Consider the following 16,996-nt stretch of genomic DNA (forward strand, 5'->3'; position numbering starts at 1 on the left):
CTCTGGGTCTTTGCACGCTCATCCTTGGAGAGAGGCCTTGGGACGCTTCATTTGCCCGTCTTTGGTACTGCGGTTAGCGATACAGGTTTTGTGTGTTTACCCCGGACTGTCAGCTCAGCGGAAGGTGGACACCATGCCTGTTTGATTCTCCATCCTGCCCGCACCCCCCAACCCCGCCCCGGGTTTACAGCGGGTGCGGGTTTACAGGGTGCCCCGTGCGCGGTCTCCGGGATTGGGATTTACGATGGTGCAGCCAGAGGCTGGTGATCCGCCGCCGAGGTGGCTCCGCCAGTGCCCCGGAGGCCGAAGTGTCCCCCGCGCACTCTGGGGGCGGTCCCGGGGGTGAGGGCAGGCGCGTGCCAAGCCACGCCCATGCCCGGCGGGAGGAGCCCGGAGCACTCGGCTACACGGGAGCGGCCGGGGCGGGGACGGGGACGGGGGTGGCCCGGCGGGGTGGCGCACGGGGCGGGCTCTCGGGGCCCAGCGTCCCCGAGCCCGCTCAGCCCCACACACGCCTGGAGGAGGCTCGCGGGGCCTGGAAGACGCGGCGGACGGCGTTGGAGGTCGGTGCCGCGGCATTGGGGCCCTGGTGGGGGGGGCGATAGTGCGGGGTAACCGGGCCCAGGCCTGCCTCGCCCCAGTTCCCCCAGCACACGAAAATGGGGAGGTTTAGTCCCGGGGAGGGGAGGGCAAACTCGACCCTTCGAAACATCCGCCCCTCGAAACTTCTGCAAAGTCTTCCCGGGGAAGACGGGCGGCCCCTCCCTCACGCTTCCCCGGCCCCTGGGAAGGCTCGAGAGTCACCCCTGGGTGAAAAGCAGTGTTATCAGGCAGGAGGAAAGCCTCCGTCTCTAGGGGGGCAATACCTGGGCTTACCCGAGTGCTGACCGACTCCGGCGTGCGCTAGGAGGTCCGCTTCTCTCCCGGTGCAGCCCAGGTTCCGCGGCGACAAAGGCCATTGGTCCCGAACTAACTCTGGTGGGGCTGGGAAGGCCAGGAAGCCTGAAATTCACCCGGAGCTGCTACTAGTGGGTGATGTGGGGCGCTTTCCTCTCCATACCACCCAGTAAACACACCCGCCTTTCCCCTCCAGGGATAGCCCTTCTGTCAGGGTGGGGACGGGAGAGGCCCTGGGGAGCTGAGGATCCCGCAGAGGGACCGGCGCAGGGCAGAGGGTCAGGTTGGGATGGGCCTTTCAGGTGTGGCGGCTAGCTGTACCTTGTGTTTAAAGGCCAGCAGGTGAAACAGGTAAATATGTAAAATATCAGGGAGGCCTGCTCAGGTCAGTGTGTGTAAGTGTGCGTGACCACACTAGCACCCCCAACTCTCAGACTGCCTTGTCCTCACCCTGTGCCTAGAGAGGAGCCTCCAAGGAGCGCTGGGCCGAAGCCAGCATCTGGAGGGCTTCCATGCCAGGGGAGGAGACCTGGGCCTGGTCTCCTTCAGGGCTACCGAAGGGTTACTGGGTGGAGCTGGGCTCCAGCCGGGTCTTTGGCCCTGAAATGAGGAAGCCAGGATCCAGACACAGGCGGAGAGCAGACTGTCGGTCTGGGTGTTGAGGGAACCACAAAGTGACTTGCCCCCAGAAGGGTGTCCAAGTTTCCTGGCCTTGGTTTTCCCTATGAATATGTATGTGCCACCTGAATGAGCCTGTCTGCCCAGAGCTGCCCTCTCCTGGGGCCTGACAGGACAGCTCCCCCTTCAGACTTTACCTTCTTTCAGAAGTCCCTCTCTTTTGGGTTATATTCAGTGTGCATCCCCTGGGGGGCTGGCCATAAAATGCCAGCTCTCAGCCTGCCCCCCTCTTCCCTGACCGTGAGGGTGGCTGCCTGAGAGGGGACACTCAGGGTGAGCCACACTCCAGCGGCCCCCTCATCCAGACGGCCACTTGGAAGCATGGCTGAAATCTACCCTTGGGGTGACGGGGATGACTCAGAAAACTGTGTGTTTTATTTGTAATCTCTGCGAAGCAATGCTGGGGTCATGTCCTCGCTTTGGTCAGAGCCCGCATGGCTCTCGTGTCTTCTGAGGCAGGACCTCTGAGCAGCTTTGGCATAAATGTAACTTCCTCGCTTCTCAGTAGGTTCATAGCGGGCTCTTGTTTGCATGACTGGAGAAGAATCCTCCTGGAGTCAGGCTGGTGTTCTTGGCAGAGAAAAGAGGATTTACCAAGAAAATACAAGCGTAAACCAGATTGTGTGTGTGTGTGTGTGTGTGTGTGTGTGTGTATTGGAGGGGTTGGCAAAGGTAAAATTCCTCTAGGAGTTGTGGACAATTAGGGTTTGTTCTCTTCTTGGACCTGCCTTTATGCTAACATTCCCGAGTCTAGACTGATGTAGTTGATTCTCCGGGGTCACTCTTCCCCTCGGCTTGATGTTTGGTTCAAAACTGGTTGGTGGGTCTGGCAGTTCCTGAAAGAGTTAAATCTAGAGTTACCAAACTCTACCAAACAACCAAGCAATCCCACGCCTAGGTGTATATACTCAAGGGAACTGGAAACAAATGTTCGCACAAAAACTTGGACACAAATGTTGACAGCAGCACTATTCATAGCAGACAAAAGGTGGGGACAACCCCATGTCCCTCAACTGACCAATGGAGAAACAAAATGTGGGGGCTCCTGGGTGGCTCAGTCCTTAAGTGTCTGCTTTCAGCTCAGGTCACTGTCCCAGGGTCCTGGGATCAAGCCCTGCATCAGGGTCCGTGCTCAGCGGGAAGCCTGCTTCTCCCTCTCCCACTTCCCCTGCTTATGTTTCCTCTCTCGCTGTGTCTCTCTCTGCCAAATAAATGAATAAATCTTAAAAAGCAAAATGAAACAAAACGTGGTATCTCCATATGATGGAATGTTAGCCACAAGAAGGAAAGAATCCTCATAATATGCTGTAGTTCGGATGACTCTTGGAAATGTTATGCTAAGGGAAGGAAGCCAGACACAAAAGGTAGGGAGCAGGTGAAACTATAGAGACAGAAAGATGAGTTCTTGCCAGCGGCTGGAGGGAGAAGGGCATGGGGAGTTATTGCTAGTGGATAAGAGGTTATTTGGGGGAGTGAGGAACATATTCTGGGATTAGATTGTGGTGATGGTTGCACAACTTTATGAATGTACTAGAAACTGCTGGACTGTGTACTTTAAACTAGTGGAAAAAAGAGTGTCTCAATTTATAAAAATAGATGTTAGGAGGCCTGCCCTGTTTTTAAACCTTTATTATTTCTACCAAAATGACATATTTAGTTAAAAATTTTCAGGCAATTAAAAAAAAAAAAAGAAAAAGAAAAAGTCTCAAAGAGGAAAGTAAAAATATCACCTAGTGACCTCTATTAGCATTTTGGTTTGAAACTCAGTTCCAGTCAGAGTGTTGAGGGTTGAACTTGGACAAATTATTAAACTGGTTTCTAAGATGGGGACAGAAATCCACAGCTGCTGGGTACAGAGGTACAGATAAAAACACAATGAATGCTAGCCGACAGAGTCATCACGTTTCTGTGCACAGTGGGTTAGGCTTTTTTTTTTTTTTTTTGAAGATTTTCTTTATTTATTTGACGGAGAGAGCATGAACAGTGGGAGAAGCAGAGGGAGAGGGAGAAGCTGATTCCCCACCAAGCAGGGAGTTCGATGTGGGGCTTGATTCTGGGACTCCAGGATCATGACCTGAGGAGAAAGCAGACGCTTAACCGACTGAGCCACCCAGGTGCGCCTCGTGGGATGAGGCTTACATGCTGTTAGTAGACTTTTTCGTAGACACCTTTTCCCGGCGCTGAGACTTGATGCTTTTAGAGTGGTTTTAGGTTCACAGCAAAGCAGAGGGGAGGGCACCGCCATTTCCTGGGCGCCCCCGCCCCCGCACAGCCCCACCTTCTCCCGATGGCAGCCTCACTCATTGATGAACCTCCGAGGACAGAGTCATCTGAAGACCGTAGTTTTCATCGGGGTTCACGGTTGGCTTCGTACGTTCTATGGGTGTGGGGTTGTCATGGACAAAATTTTCATGTAAAAAAATCACCCATTCTGAAAATGGACGGCTCCAGGATATTCCATCGTGGGGGTGTATAATAGAGTCGTCTGCCATGCATGGAGGTTCGATTGGCTGAGGCATCTCCCACTGATCGAGGCTATTCGAATGGCAGGCACTACTGTTAGCTTGGAGCGTAGGGACTCAACGTCATCCATAGCCCACGTGCTTTTTGACCGCCTTTAGGGTGTGTAGCTGGAACGCAGGTCTGTGGCTTAAGCCCACGGATTCGGTGTCCCCAGAGTAGTTGTGACCTCGCAGAGTCTAACTGTCCTCAGGGCCAGGCATGACTTGACACTGGAAGAGCCAATGGAGCGTTGGTGTGTCCTAGAGCCTTGGGCAGGGGAGGCTGCTGAGGAGGAGGGGTGGAATGGGCTGGAGAGCTGCCAGCCCCCATCTTCCAAGTGGGGTGCCAGAGGCCAGTAGGGGAGAGGGACAGATTCCAGGAGAGGCCTCAGGCAGCCTGGAGTGTAAAAGCCCTTCCCCTCCCCTGGCCTAGCTATGGCAGCCCCTCAGGGGCCTGGCTCTGCCCTCAGGCCCCAGGCCCTCCACTGGGAGTCTGGAGAAGCAGTCTGCTTTCATGGAGGGGTTATCTAGGCCAAGGTAGCCCTTTGGGGAAGCCAGCTGATGACCCTTGAGGGCTGAGGGAGCAGGGGTTCAAGTCCTTTGGCCAACCCACTGTCCATCAGGCCTAGGCTTGGGTCCTTGGGCTTTCCTTTCTGGGTGCTCACAGCCTGGATATAGGCTTGAGGATGGCCCTGGCAGCGTAACATGTGTGTGGTGGGACCTGTCACCTGCCCTCCTGGCCTCCCCACCTTGTTCCCCAAACTTCTACCCCCTCCCTTCTTGCCCCTGGACTTTGTGGGCTAAGCTTTGCCTTCGGTGGTGAAGGCCCCTGGCTCCACTGTTTTTCAGGGCTCCTCCTTGAGCTGTCCTGGGTGGTCTGGTGTGACCTGACCCAGGATGGACCCCATCTCCCCAGCGTGCTGTGTATCATCTCTAGTGCCCGTGTCCAGCCAGCTTGGAAACCGAGTTCTCTGTGTTCTCCCCAACCTCCTTTCAGGCTGCTGGCCCCAAGAGCAGGCTGGCACGGAGGGGGCTGTGTTGGAGGGGGCTGGTGGTGCAGCTCTTCCTTAGCCCTCCTCATTCACAGGCTCTGCTCAGCTCCTGGGATCCTCTACTGACCTCTGGCTGGGTCCCTGGGCTCTCTTGGGTCCCCGCCCCAGGAAGTATTCTCATTCTGGCCCAGTTGGCAGATTCAGCCTGATGAACACTCAGGGGACCAGCTCTGGATGACCTTTTTGAAGGCCTGGAGCAGTGAAAATGGCACTGCCTGCTGGAGACTTGTCTTGGTCATGGCGCTGCTGAGGACTCAGTTTTCTCATCTGTAAAATGGGTGGAATGTACAATGTCTCAGTGCACTGGGGACCATTTAGCCAAGGAGAAACAGAGTTAAATCTCTTCTAATTTCCTGTGCCAAATCCCCCTCCCCCATGCCCAGGTTCTCTCTCCCCCAGGGGAGAAAGGAAGCAGCAGGCATTTGAATACCAATTAGAGCAATGCCTAGAGGTCCATAAGCTGCCTCTCTAAGTGTGGGAAGATCTGGGGGCCATCTTGCTGGGGTCACCATGTCCTGGAAACTTGGGTGTGCAAGGCTATCTTAGGGCATCACCTCCCATTACAGGGGGTAAATGGGGGCCCAGAGAAGGGAGGGATTTTGTCCCAGGCCACACAGATGATGCAAAACAGAGTAGTGGCCTTCCCCTTTCCTGTAGTGCTGCCTGAGAGGATCCCAGATGACCTGGAACACGCTTCCGCATTGAGCCTTCGAGCAGCTTGCTGTCTGTCCTTCAAGGTTGACCTTCAAGGTTGAGTTCAATTTCTGGGGCGCCTGGGTGGCTCATTTGGTTAAGTGTCTGCCTTTGGCTCGGGTCATAATCCCGGACTCCTGGGATCGAGCCCCGAGGTGGTCTCCCTGCTCAGCAAGGGGTCTGCTTATCCCTTTCCCTCTCTGCTCTCTCCCTCTCTTTTCTCTCCGTTGTTTTCTTTCTCTCTCTTGTTCTCTGTCAAATAAATAAATAAAATCTTAAAAAAAAAAAAAAGAAATGTTGGGGTGCCTGGGTGGCTCAGTGGGTTAAGCTTCTGCCTTCGGCTCAGGTCATGATCTGGGGGTCCTGGGATCAAGCCCCACGCTGGGCTCTATGCCTGTGGGGAGCCTGCTTCCCCTCCTCTCTGCTTGCTTCTCTGCCTACTTGTGATCCGTCTGTCTCTGTCAGATGAATAAATAAAATCTGTAAAAAAATTAAAAAAAATGTTTAAGCTCAATTTCTTATTTCCTTGCCTTCCCCCCTCCACATCCCACCCCCCACAGCCTTGAACTTCCCCTCCCTGAAGCCCACAGCAGCTGTTGGCTTCTCTTGCTGCTTTCTGCTGCTGCTTCTTTTTAAGATTTTATTTATTTATTTGACAGAGAGAGAGAGAGCACGCGCTCCTAAGCAGGGGGAGCAACAGGCAGAGGAAGAGGGAGAAACAGGCTTCCAGGCTGAGCAGGGAGCCCAGTGTAGGGCTCCATCCCAGGACCCCAGGATCATGACCTGAGCCAAAGGCAGACACTTCACCGACTGAGCCACTCAGGTGCCTCCCCTTGCTGCTTTCTGTGCAGGGGAGACTTTCTTTCCTTAGCATTGCTCTCCAGCAGAGAGCAATCCCTGCCTCTCCGTGGAGCCTGGCACAGGCTGGGAGGAGGTTTGATGGCTGGTTGCCCTTGAGCTGTCCTCTCCCCACAGGATGCTCTCAGCATCTCAGCCCCTCCGACAGCTGGGCTCCCACCCTAGCGAGCCCTGAGGCCTGTACCACGACTGCCCTTCTCTGGGGCTAAGCTGGGCTGGGGACAGGGCCCCTAGCTGCAGCCCCAAGCTGGCCCCTCTGCCCTCCCTGGAGGCAGAGTCTGGAACACTCTGCCTGGATGACCCAGGCCCTCAGGAGGCTGAGCCCCCTGGGCAGCGCCCCAGGCTGGCTAGGAGAGCCCCGGCAAACTGCTATCTCTTTCCTTTGGGCTTGGCGGTTCAGTGTCTAGTGACCCAGCCCAATGCTGTCCTCTGCCTCAGATATCCTCCAGTGTCCAATTCGGTGCCAGGCAATGGTCCTTGAATTTTTGCTTCTTAGGGGTTCAACCAAAGTTGGTTCTCAGTTTGCCAGGAACTGGTCAGGCTGCCCCAGTCCCTGTGTGAGTGTGAGCCTGGGGCACCCTTGGCCTGCAGATCTGGCTTCTGCCCTCTGCAGATGCTCTCACGGGTGACTGCTCCCCTGTCATGGGCATCAGGCAGGACTCTGTACCCCACGCCCTCTGACTGGAGCCTCCACGGTCAGCGCATGTCCCCTACCCTCTTTCTTACCGCAGATGTCTCCTCCTGTCTCCTTTCCTGGGGGATGTGGCTCAGCCAGCCGTCTTGGTGCACACCTGCTGTCCCAGGAGCGCTCAGGGGAATGACCTGCCCACTGCAGGCCCCTTTTCCCCACCCTCCTGTCCTGACCTCCATCGTACCACATCCTGTTTTGTGGGTTGATGGGCATAACCTGCTAATTGATCTACTTCGACTTGGGGCTCAAGGTGGTGGCCTGTGAGCCGGGCAGAGTCTGTCATCTGCCCGTGTGGCACTTAGAGAAGTGTGGTCAGTTTCCTTACCGTGCCTGCCAGTTCCCTCTTGTTATTCTGCGTCTGCCCTCATCGGACTCACCCACCTGGACCCACGAAGTCTGCAAGTCCTGCCTTTATAAGGGCAAAACAAATGCACAACGATTTGTTTAATGTGTGCAAAAAGGAATATTGTAGGTGCGCAGAGCATCTCTGGAGGGATTCGTGGACACTCGGTAATTGCGGATTCCGCTGAGAAGGGGACAGGTGGAATGGGACGGAATTAGGGTACACCTATTCCTTTGGAATTTAACCCACATGTTACAAAATTGGAATTTTGTTAATAGACAGTTATATAATTTAAAAAGTTCAAGTCATGGGGCACCTGGCTGGCTCGGTCAGTAGAGCAGGTGACTCTTGACCTTGGGGTTGTGGGTTCAAGCCCCAAGTTGGGTGTAGAGTTTACAAAAAAATAAAAATAAGGAATAAATTAAAAGATCAAGTCTTGGCATTTGAGGCCTTCTTGCTGTGCGCCCCCCAAGCCTTTGAGCCCCCTGACTCTGATGTGATCTCTCCTCCTATCCCAGCAGTGCCTGGTTCGAGATGGGTTCCCAGGTGTCTGTGGACATGGGAGCCGTGCGTGTGGTGATCGTGGGTGGGGGCTTTGGTGGGATTGCTGCTGCCAGCCAGCTGCAGACTCTGAACATCCCCTTCGTGCTGGTGGACATGAAGGACTCCTTCCACCACAACGTGGCAGCCCTGCGGGCCTCCGTGGAAAGTGGTAATGGACTCTTTTCTGGGGCTTTCTTTGTCAGAGTGGTCTTGTCACCACTGTGGGTTTAGGGGTGGTTTTGCCACTTAGGGCAAGGCCTAAATTCCACTTTTAGAGAAATTCTGGAGATTCTTGAGGTCCCTGGCCTTAAGCAGCTATCATATCAAGGCTGTAGAAGTAGGAGCTGCAGCTTCCCCGAGGACCCGGCCCTCGTGGCTCAGGGGCCTCGAGGCCTAGGTGGCTGTTTCCGGCGGGGGGTTGGGGGCGGGGGTTCCCCGAATACCACTGGCTCAGCTCTTTGGCCAAGGACACCCCTTAGGAAAGGTTTTGAGTGCTTCTGGCTTCCCGTGGGCAGCCCAGTTTCACTCTCTGACCTCCTCTGTGCCCATTCCCCAGGGTTTGCCAAAAAGACATTCATCTCCTACTCCGTGACCTTTAAGAAGAACTTCCGGCAGGGGCTGGTGGTGGAGATAGACCTGCAGAATCAGACAGTGCTGCTCGAGGACGGCGAGGTAAGCACGGTGGGGGCCGACCCGACCCCTCTGCTGGCTTCAGGGGGTCCCCAGGGCTCCGCAGCTGCCGCTTGAAGGGGATCCAGGTGGTCTCAAGGCTGGAGAGCCCTCGATGGCCCCTATGTGGTGCCGGCCAGGTAGCAGATTCCTCATAAGCGAAGGCCTGGCCCCAACAGACTTTCCCCGAGCCATTCCTGTATGCCCGGTACTGTCTTAAGCCTTATGTGGTCTCATTTTGTGCCCACCATGACTCCATAGGGAGTGGTGTAGCTTCTCTTTATGAAGAGGGTAAGTGGCCCAGGATCCCACAGCTGGTAAGACACTTGGCCAGGATATGAACCCAGGCAGTTCCACCCCAGAGTCTACACTGAAAGCTGGTGTCCCAGACCAGGTCCTGGTTCGGCTGGCCTGTGGGGCCATCCTGGCTGTGTGGGATCAAAGGGCAGGTGGACACATGATACCACATCCCCCGGATTGGGAGGCCCTCACTCATCCCTGCATTCCCAAGCCCTGGGAAGAGCCTGGAGCCTGGTGTGGCCCTGCAGTGATGGAGACAATAGGGGAGCTGCCATATGTTGTGGGAAGGGCCACCTCCAGCCTGGCCTTAGGGGCACCAATTTCTGTCCTCGGTGACTTTGTGCGAATCAGTCTTCCTTGAATTTATTCCCGGCAGGACGCGCAGCTGTTCCCTTCGGTATTGGCCGGGTTCTAGTGCTTCTTCTTGGCCTGCTCAGTGTGATGGTTTCACTCCTTTCAGAGGAGGGCGGCCGCAGTGTGCCCAGGCCTCTCCCGCCCGATGCTCCTTGCCCGGTGGGACCGATCATGGGCAGAAGCCCGGGCCTGCCCTCACCTCCTTTCTCCACCCCCTCACCCCCCCCCCGCTCCAGGCCCTGCCCTTCTCACATCTTATCCTGGCCACTGGCAGCACCGGGCTCTTTCCAGGCAAGTTTAACAAGGTTTCCAGCCGGGAGGCTGCTATCCAGGCCTACGAGGACATGGTGAAGCAGGTGAGCTACCTGTGGGGCCAGGTGGGGCTGTGAGGGTCAGGCAGGGCCCTGGGGGAGGGGAACCACTGTGGGGATGCATGGGGCAGCAGCAAAGAGCCCCCGGGTGCAGCTGTGAAGATGGAGAGTTAGTGAGAAGATCCCAGACTCCCTGGCAGAGACCTTTGTCCCTCACCGAAGTCCGGATAGGAGTACCCTCGACCTCATGTAGTGGCTGGTGTATCCCTGCCATGTCTCCCTTGGGGTCCCGTTTGCAAGGCTTTGTATTTTACAGAGCAGGTGTGGGTCCGTGACCTCAGGTGGTTTTCCCTGAGGGGTGGGCAGGGTCTGGCCTGGCTGAAAGACAAGGGACAGAGCCCCACAGAAGGATCCCAAGGCGAGTGCGACTGTGTGACTGTGGCTGGGTCCTGCCCTCCCTGCCACGCTTCTTAGATGCCTAGGGAGCCTCTCTTGGCCCATCATAAACAGATGTGGATGTGGAGGTTAGGGTCCTGGCCGTGAGCTCAGACAGACCTGGGTCGTGGTCCTCTGGATGGTGGGTGGGGGTGCTGCCTGCCTCGTGGGGCCAAGCAAGAACCATGCGAGGACATGCGGGGAGACACCCGGCACGACCCGGCTCCGAGGAAGCACGTTTGGACCCCAAATTTGGACTCTTCTTTGGTCAGGGAGCCGCCAGCCTGGCCGAGCCCCTGGGCAGGCTGGGTCTGAGGGCGTGTTTCCTGCTTTCTTCCCCTCCAGGTCCAGCGCTCCCAGTCGGTGGTTGTGGTGGGAGGCGGTTCTGCCGGAGTGGAAATGGCAGCCGAGGTTAAAACCGAATTCCCCGAGAAAAACGTAGGCATGCGGCCTTGCCTTTGGGCTCTCTGCATGGCGTGCAAGGAGCTGGGGGACTGACTCGGGGCCTGGGCCGTGGCACTCCACGACCCCAGGCCCCGCCCTCTGCAGTGGGGTGTCCCCTGATGTCCTGTTCTGCTGGCAGTGCGTCCTGGGGAGCCAGGGCATGTCCTCCTTCAGGGAGGGGGCCTGTGAGCCAGTCCAGCCAAGGTCAGTGAGCCTAGCAGACTGTGAGCTCTCATGTCCCCTGCTGTGTTCAGCCTCTTGAGACATAAATGTAGACTTTGATTCCCTCTCTTTGGTGGCAGCTGGCCTGCTCAGAGACACCCGAGGGCGGCGTTTTGTCTGGGGCAAGCAGCAGCTGGTCTTCAAGTGACGAAAGCCTTTGCCCTGAGTAGCTGCACGGGGGTCCCTGCCATGCTGTCCTTTCACTCCCCGTGCTGGGGAAGGAGTGGCCAGCGCCCCTGGCAGGAATGCCCTTTAAAATGATGGGGGGCGGCAGGAGGACCTGCCTGGAACCCTGGAAAGAAAGACCCACAGGATGTAGAGGCTCGGCCCAGGGCCCAGTGACGTGCGGTCGTTACAGGTCCTTGAGGCAACAGCTTGCTCAGCTGACGCCAGCCCGGCTTCTCAGAGCCACGTGGCTGCTGCTTCCTCCCAAGGGAAAGGCAGGTTGGCTTTGAAAAGATCCATATGGGCTGATTGAATTATGTAGCTGTTCTCTGACAAATTATTGGACCTTATTATGAGTGATTGATGTGAAAGGGTTTTAATTTTGATTTATGGGGTAAAGACGAGGCTGAAGTAGTCATCACTCGTCAGGGGGCGGATACAAGTAACAGTACCCACCCCTTTATTCAGGACTCAGTGCGTACTGAGTTACGTGCTTACCACAGGGTTTCTCGGTCCGTCGTCACAATTTCCTGAGGGTGGGCCTGGATCCCTGTTTGACGGACTCTTCGGGAGGCATCCGAGTGAGCGTCTGAGATGAGGCTTCCACTCAGGCCATCTGGTTTTATTTTTATTTATTTATTTATTTTTCTTAAAGATTATTTATTTATTTATTTGACAGAGATCACAAGTAGGCAGAGAGGCAGGTGGGGCGGGGGGGGAGCAGGCTCCCTGCTGAGCAGAGAGCCCGATGTGTGGCTCGATCCCAGGACCCTGGGACCATGACTTAAGCTGAAGGCAGAGGCCTTAACCCACTGAGCCACCCAGGCGCCCCGGCCACCTAGTTTTAAAGCCCGAGCTTCGAGCACCGTCCCAGGCTGCCCCTGCCTCCCCAGGCTGGCCCGCAGCGAGTAGCCGCGCCTGGAAGGGTGGGCGTCGGGCCTGGCTGTAGTGTAAATGCTGGCCTGCCTGACAGCCAGGGTGTGCATGGCTTACACGTAGGCTGTAAATAATTTCCCCGTGGCCCTGAGGTGGGTGGGGGTGGGGAATAGAGCCCTGGCGCCTTCTGGAAGAGTCAGACTAGATGTGGGCTCGCGCCCAGCCGCCTTCCCTGGTTCCAGCCTCAGGCAGTTGACTTCTCTGCGGGTGCCGAGGTGGGGAGGGAGACAGGCTGGTGTGGACGTTGGTAAGCCTCTTCCTGCGAGCCTGAGACTCAGGGGCTCCTTCTCCACCCCGTGGTCTCCTGTCCAGGTCACTCTCATCCATGCCCAGGTGGCCCTTGCCGACAAGGAGCTCTTGCCCTGTGTTCGGCAGGAAGCGAAGGAGATCCTGCTGCAGAAAGGCGTTCAGCTGCTGCTGAGTACGTGCGAGGCCCCCTCCTGCTCGCCCTCTCCCCCGCCCACCGCCCCAGCTCCACGGCCCCCCCGTCCCGGGGTTGGGCATTTGAGCCTTGCTGGCCTGCTGTGGGCTGTGTCTGCCCAGAGGACTGGGCAGAGGCCCCGGTGCTCACGGGACTCCTGGGCCACAGGGGTAGCCCCGGCCTGGCTTCTCCAGGATTTGACCTGAATTATGGTGTCTCTGTGGTACAATGTGTGTGTGTTTTGTTTTGTTTTTTTTTTTTTTGGCGCGTGTTTTTCTTTGGTTTATATTCAGGAGGTGGTGAGGAGTGTGAGCTTTGTCGAGGCCAGGAGGAGGGGGAGAGCACCAAACAGCTTGTTTAGAGACTGGGGCCCTGACCCTGGCACGGTGACTGGCGTACTTCATGGGGTTCAGCCTCTGTGCGTTCCGCAGGGAGGGGTGATGTTTCTGCTCTGGGCAGACCCCGCCCAGCTCCTGGTCTCCTTGCGCTGGGCTGCCCACTAGTGTCACCACCTTTCCTCTGAGGCAGCGTAGAGTGTAGGCGAGCTTCTGGACTTTTCTCTTCTTCCTTTTTTCTTTTTAAAGATTGTATGTATGTATGTATGTATGTATGTATTTATTTATTTGTCAGAGAGAGAGAGAGGGAGAGCGAGAGGGAGAGCACGAGCAGGCAGTGGCAGGCAGAGACAGAGAGAAGCAGGCTCCCTGCTGAGGAAGGAGCCCAATGCGGGACTTGATCCCAGGATTCTGGGATCGTGACCTGAGTCTAAGGCAGCGGCTTAACCGGCTGAGCCACCTCTTGGTCCCTCTTCAGGACTTTCTTGCTCACACCTTAGTCGGTGGTGCACCTGGAGCGCCTCCCTGCCTGGTGAGGATGGCGTGGCTGGCTGACGTTCCCGGAGGCGTGCTTGAGGTCTTCCTCCAACAGCTTTTCCCAGAACTTCTTGGGAAATTCAGCCTCACTTTCCCACACTGCTTTTGGGAACTTTCCTGCCTTTGGATCCTCCGGGGTGGCCGGATGTCCACCTTGTGCCTCTTGGGGGCAGCAGGGTGGACTGGCAGAGGGGCTTGCAGGAAGGTGGGAGCCAAAGGATCTCTTAGGTGGGCCCCAGCCTTGATGCCGTTGCCCACCCCCTGCCGGCCTCCCGCTCACGGATCCCACTTGACAGGTGAGCGCGTGAGCAACCTGGAGGATTTGCCTCTGAACGAGTATCGGGATTGCATCCAGGTGCGCACGGACAAAGGCACAGAGGTGGCCACCAACTTGGTGATCGTCTGCAACGGTATTAAGATCAACAGCTCGGCCTACCACAGTGCGTTCGGTAAGCAGGAGCTGGGCCCACTGCCTGGGCCACCGCCCCACTGTCCGGCATGGCAGGCCCTGCAGGCCTCTCCCCCAGGCATCAGTGTCGCCCCGCCTCCCTTCCCCTCCCCCCTCCCCAGCAGCTCAGGTCTCTTCTGAATGGTGACATCAAACTTTAAATTCAGGCTTGGGTCCACTCTCCCGGTGCCTTCCTCCACTATGGCCGTGACTTAGGCCAAAATGGCGAAGGTGACCCATCTTTCAAAGTCGGAGCCCACTCCCTCGTGGTGAGAGCGGGGAACAGGTTTCAGGGGGAAGGAAAGATCCACCGTTTCATTTTCTGTGAACATGGAGGGGAGGCAATTCCTGGGTCAGGCCTTTGCCTATTTATTCACAGGTGTGCTGTTCTCTCCAGACCCTGATCCAAACGTGGAATGACATTCTTGGGAATAGAGGAAATAATGCAGCCTCAGGCTCAGTAGTGAACTCCCCGGCTAACTGGAGGCTGGGGGAGGTGGAGTCCCGGCCTTCGTGTGTGAGCTGGAGACTCTGTGACTCTTCTTTGAGCCCCAGGATTGCCGTGTCCCCAGGCTGCTCCCATTGACTTCGTAGCACCCTTCCTGGACAGGGAGGTCCTGTTTGGGTCCTGTGGGAAAGAACTGGCCAGTCCCAGCAGAAGGAAACAACTGGTCCAGGCCACGTGTGGGGTGGAGGATTGAGGGCCTGTAATGGACAGAGATCCCAGCATTTGACACCCATTTGTCTTAATGCCATATTTTCAAAAGTAATTCTTTTAGGTCCCTTAAAAAGAAAAGTTTATCATTTACTAGAGTTCTGCATTTACTTAAAAAGTCTGGTCCATGTTCAAGGGGAAATTTAAGACTTGGCTGAGCTGCCACGTTGTCATTGTGAGTCACTGTCGGTCGTGGTAATTTACAGTCACACAGGTTGTGTAAAACGGCAGGTGCTGTCTTTCTGACCAGTTTCCCTCCTGGAATGGTAACCTTGACTTTGCAAGAAGAGTTCTGAGATGGGTCTTGAGGCAAACTAAATCGAGGATGTGCCTTTGGAGGGGGGCTTAGCTGGCACCAGAGGGCCCTCTTCTTGGTGTTCTAGTGGCCACATAACAGGGTTTCCGGGTTACCTTTGCCCGGCAGAGAGTCACCTGGCCAGCAACGGCGCTCTGCGAGTGAACGAGCATCTCCAGGTGGAAGGCTGCAGCCGCATCTATGCCATTGGCGACTGTGCCGATGTGAAGGAGCCCAAGATGGCGTATCATGCCGGCCTCCATGCCAGCGTGGCTGTGGCCAACATTGTCAGCTCCATGAAACAGAGGCCCCTTAAGGCCTACAAGCCAGGTAAGGAAGCTGCGTGTACCTCAGAGACTCATCCATCTTCCTAAAAGTCTTATACAGTTCCTAGTCCTCAGATGGGAGGCCCCAGGAACTGCAGGCCCATGGATGGTGAGCGGGGGTCTGGTTTACCCACCCGTGTCTGCTCCACAGGGGCACTGACGTTCCTTTTGGCCATGGGGAGAAACGATGGTGTGGGCCAGATCAGTGGCTTCTACGTGGGGCGACTCATGGTTCGGCTGGCCAAGAGCCGGGACCTGTTCGTCTCCTCCAGCTGGAAGACCATGCGGCAGTCTCCACCTTGAGCCGGAGCAGGGTGGGAGATGAGGTACTGCTGGGGTTGGGGGTGGGGGATGGGGGACAGATTGCTCGCTAAGTGCTATCCACTTGACGAATGCCGAAGGGTAGACGCCCTTTTCCTGGAGTGAGATGCTGGGGATGTACTGATCGGACACAGCTTACAGAAAGCCAAAACTGGGAGAGGGAGCAAGTGAGCCATTGGAAAAAAGACACCCTCTAGAGGATTCTTTCTGGGTTTGGAGAGGTCTGCTTGCCTTTGTGCTGGCTGAGGGGTTCACTTGGTCCTGGCGAGAGGTATAGCTGGCTTTCTCTTCCCCAGGCTCCTTGCATGGGCACATGTGTTGGGACTCAGGGCTCTTAGAGCAGGAGAGAGCAGGGTCTCCTGGTGGCTGGCATCCTGTCTGTTAGGGCAGGAAGAGGAGCCTGCATGGTGACACCAGCTATGGAAGGAGAGCTGGGGTAGACATAGCCTGCACCCCAAGCCTCTGCCGTCGCATCCTGGGTGGGGAAGCCGGTGCATTCTGCGATACCCAGGTTGTTAAGAGGAGCCTAATTTCAAACTATTAGTCCCTGTGGTCTTTCATTTTCACAAAACTTTCTATATTTCCTTTTCTAAGTTCTGATTATACACCTTAGGTTACATTTAAGAAGAAAAAATTAGATAAACTGCCCTCCCGTTTAGTCCATCCTAACGGAGAGTGAGTTCTTAACCAAGCTAGTGGGTTGAGACCGAAGCCTGGCGGGCCAGCCGCTAGAGACGTTAAGGAGAAGCAGCTGAGCTAACGGGACCCTTGGGTGGGCTGCCGTTGGGCTCACATTCAGGGAGCAGAGTGGGACTTGCAGGTGAACCCCTGTGTGCTTCTAGGCTACTGTCTCAGTGGATTCTGTAGGGGACAAAACTCCTGCTGATGCTGGGGCAGGGGACCCTGTGGGAACCTCTGGGGTTCTGTACTTCTGGTTTCCTGGCTAACCCCAGTGACACTTGTGGGGGTCCTGCCTGCCACTGGCTGTGTTAAGGTACATAAATGACTCCTGTGTCGGGGAGAGGACTTCAATTAGAGGGAGTCTCTTCTGGAAGACAGAGGTTAAATCCCCAGAGTGGAAGTGGTTGCTGATTTCATCTGCATAAATGCAGGCCCTGCTCATTTTTGATGGTGGCTTCTGGGTCCTTGGCCAGAGTCCTGAGGACACAGCCTATGGGGGTTCTCAGTCCTCCCTGCCTGGGCTGTGACCCAGGTCAGTTCCATTTGTTCTCTAGGCCTACGTGAGACCTGTGCCTCTCTCCCGTAGGATGGCTGCCCACCGGAGGCTTCGCCTAGGACTACCTTCCTGTGGACCAAGGCCAAGCAGGCTCCTCTTGCCCAGACCAGTCCGTGCTGTCTGCCCTGGGGTCTGGCAGGGTGGGCGTCTCAGCCTGTGCGTGACAGGCTTGTTCTATTTATAACATTTTACAAGTGTCCACCCATGGGGACACAGTTTTCTAAACTGAGGAAAATGTTGCAATAAAAGATTATGTTGTAAGAAAGACA

At 56.1% G+C, this 16,996-nt stretch overlaps 1 protein-coding gene across 4 annotated transcripts; it reads left to right on the forward strand.

Annotated features, from left to right (window-relative positions):
* The first annotated feature begins 508 nt into the window (after positions 1-508).
* Positions 509-16,996, forward strand: AIFM2 (apoptosis inducing factor mitochondria associated 2). Of its 4 annotated transcripts, none has more exons than XM_032841298.1 (10): positions 509-563; positions 8,232-8,425; positions 8,813-8,928; positions 9,816-9,935; positions 10,671-10,763; positions 12,405-12,513; positions 13,682-13,834; positions 14,973-15,173; positions 15,321-15,495; positions 16,704-16,996. In XM_032841298.1, the coding sequence occupies exons 2-9, from the start codon at positions 8,248-8,250 to the stop codon at positions 15,470-15,472; spliced, it is 1,122 nt and encodes a 373-aa protein (XP_032697189.1). In that variant the 5' UTR covers positions 509-563; positions 8,232-8,247; the 3' UTR covers positions 15,473-15,495; positions 16,704-16,996. The 4 variants fall into 4 exon arrangements, with proteins under 4 accessions (XP_032697189.1, XP_032697204.1, XP_032697197.1 ...); XM_032841313.1 differs by having other exon boundaries at positions 16,726-16,996; XM_032841306.1 differs by having other exon boundaries at positions 16,758-16,996.

The sequence above is a fragment of the Lontra canadensis genome, unplaced genomic scaffold (assembly GCF_010015895.1).
Source record: "Lontra canadensis isolate GAN:19392208 unplaced genomic scaffold, GSC_riverotter_1.0 scaffold3, whole genome shotgun sequence".
Classification (NCBI taxonomy): domain Eukaryota; kingdom Metazoa; phylum Chordata; class Mammalia; order Carnivora; family Mustelidae; genus Lontra; species Lontra canadensis.

Bases quoted from the DNA above. Each gene is read 5' to 3' on its own strand.
- AIFM2 (XM_032841298.1), top strand. From the start codon at position 8,248: ATGGGTTCCCAGGTGTCTGTGGACATGGGAGCCGTGCGTGTGGTGATC. The intron at 12,514-13,681 runs GTACGTGCGAGG...CCCACTTGACAG, and splicing joins AGGCGTTCAGCTGCTGCTGA to GTGAGCGCGTGAGCAACCTG. The intron at 15,174-15,320 runs GTAAGGAAGCTG...TCTGCTCCACAG, and splicing joins CCTTAAGGCCTACAAGCCAG to GGGCACTGACGTTCCTTTTG.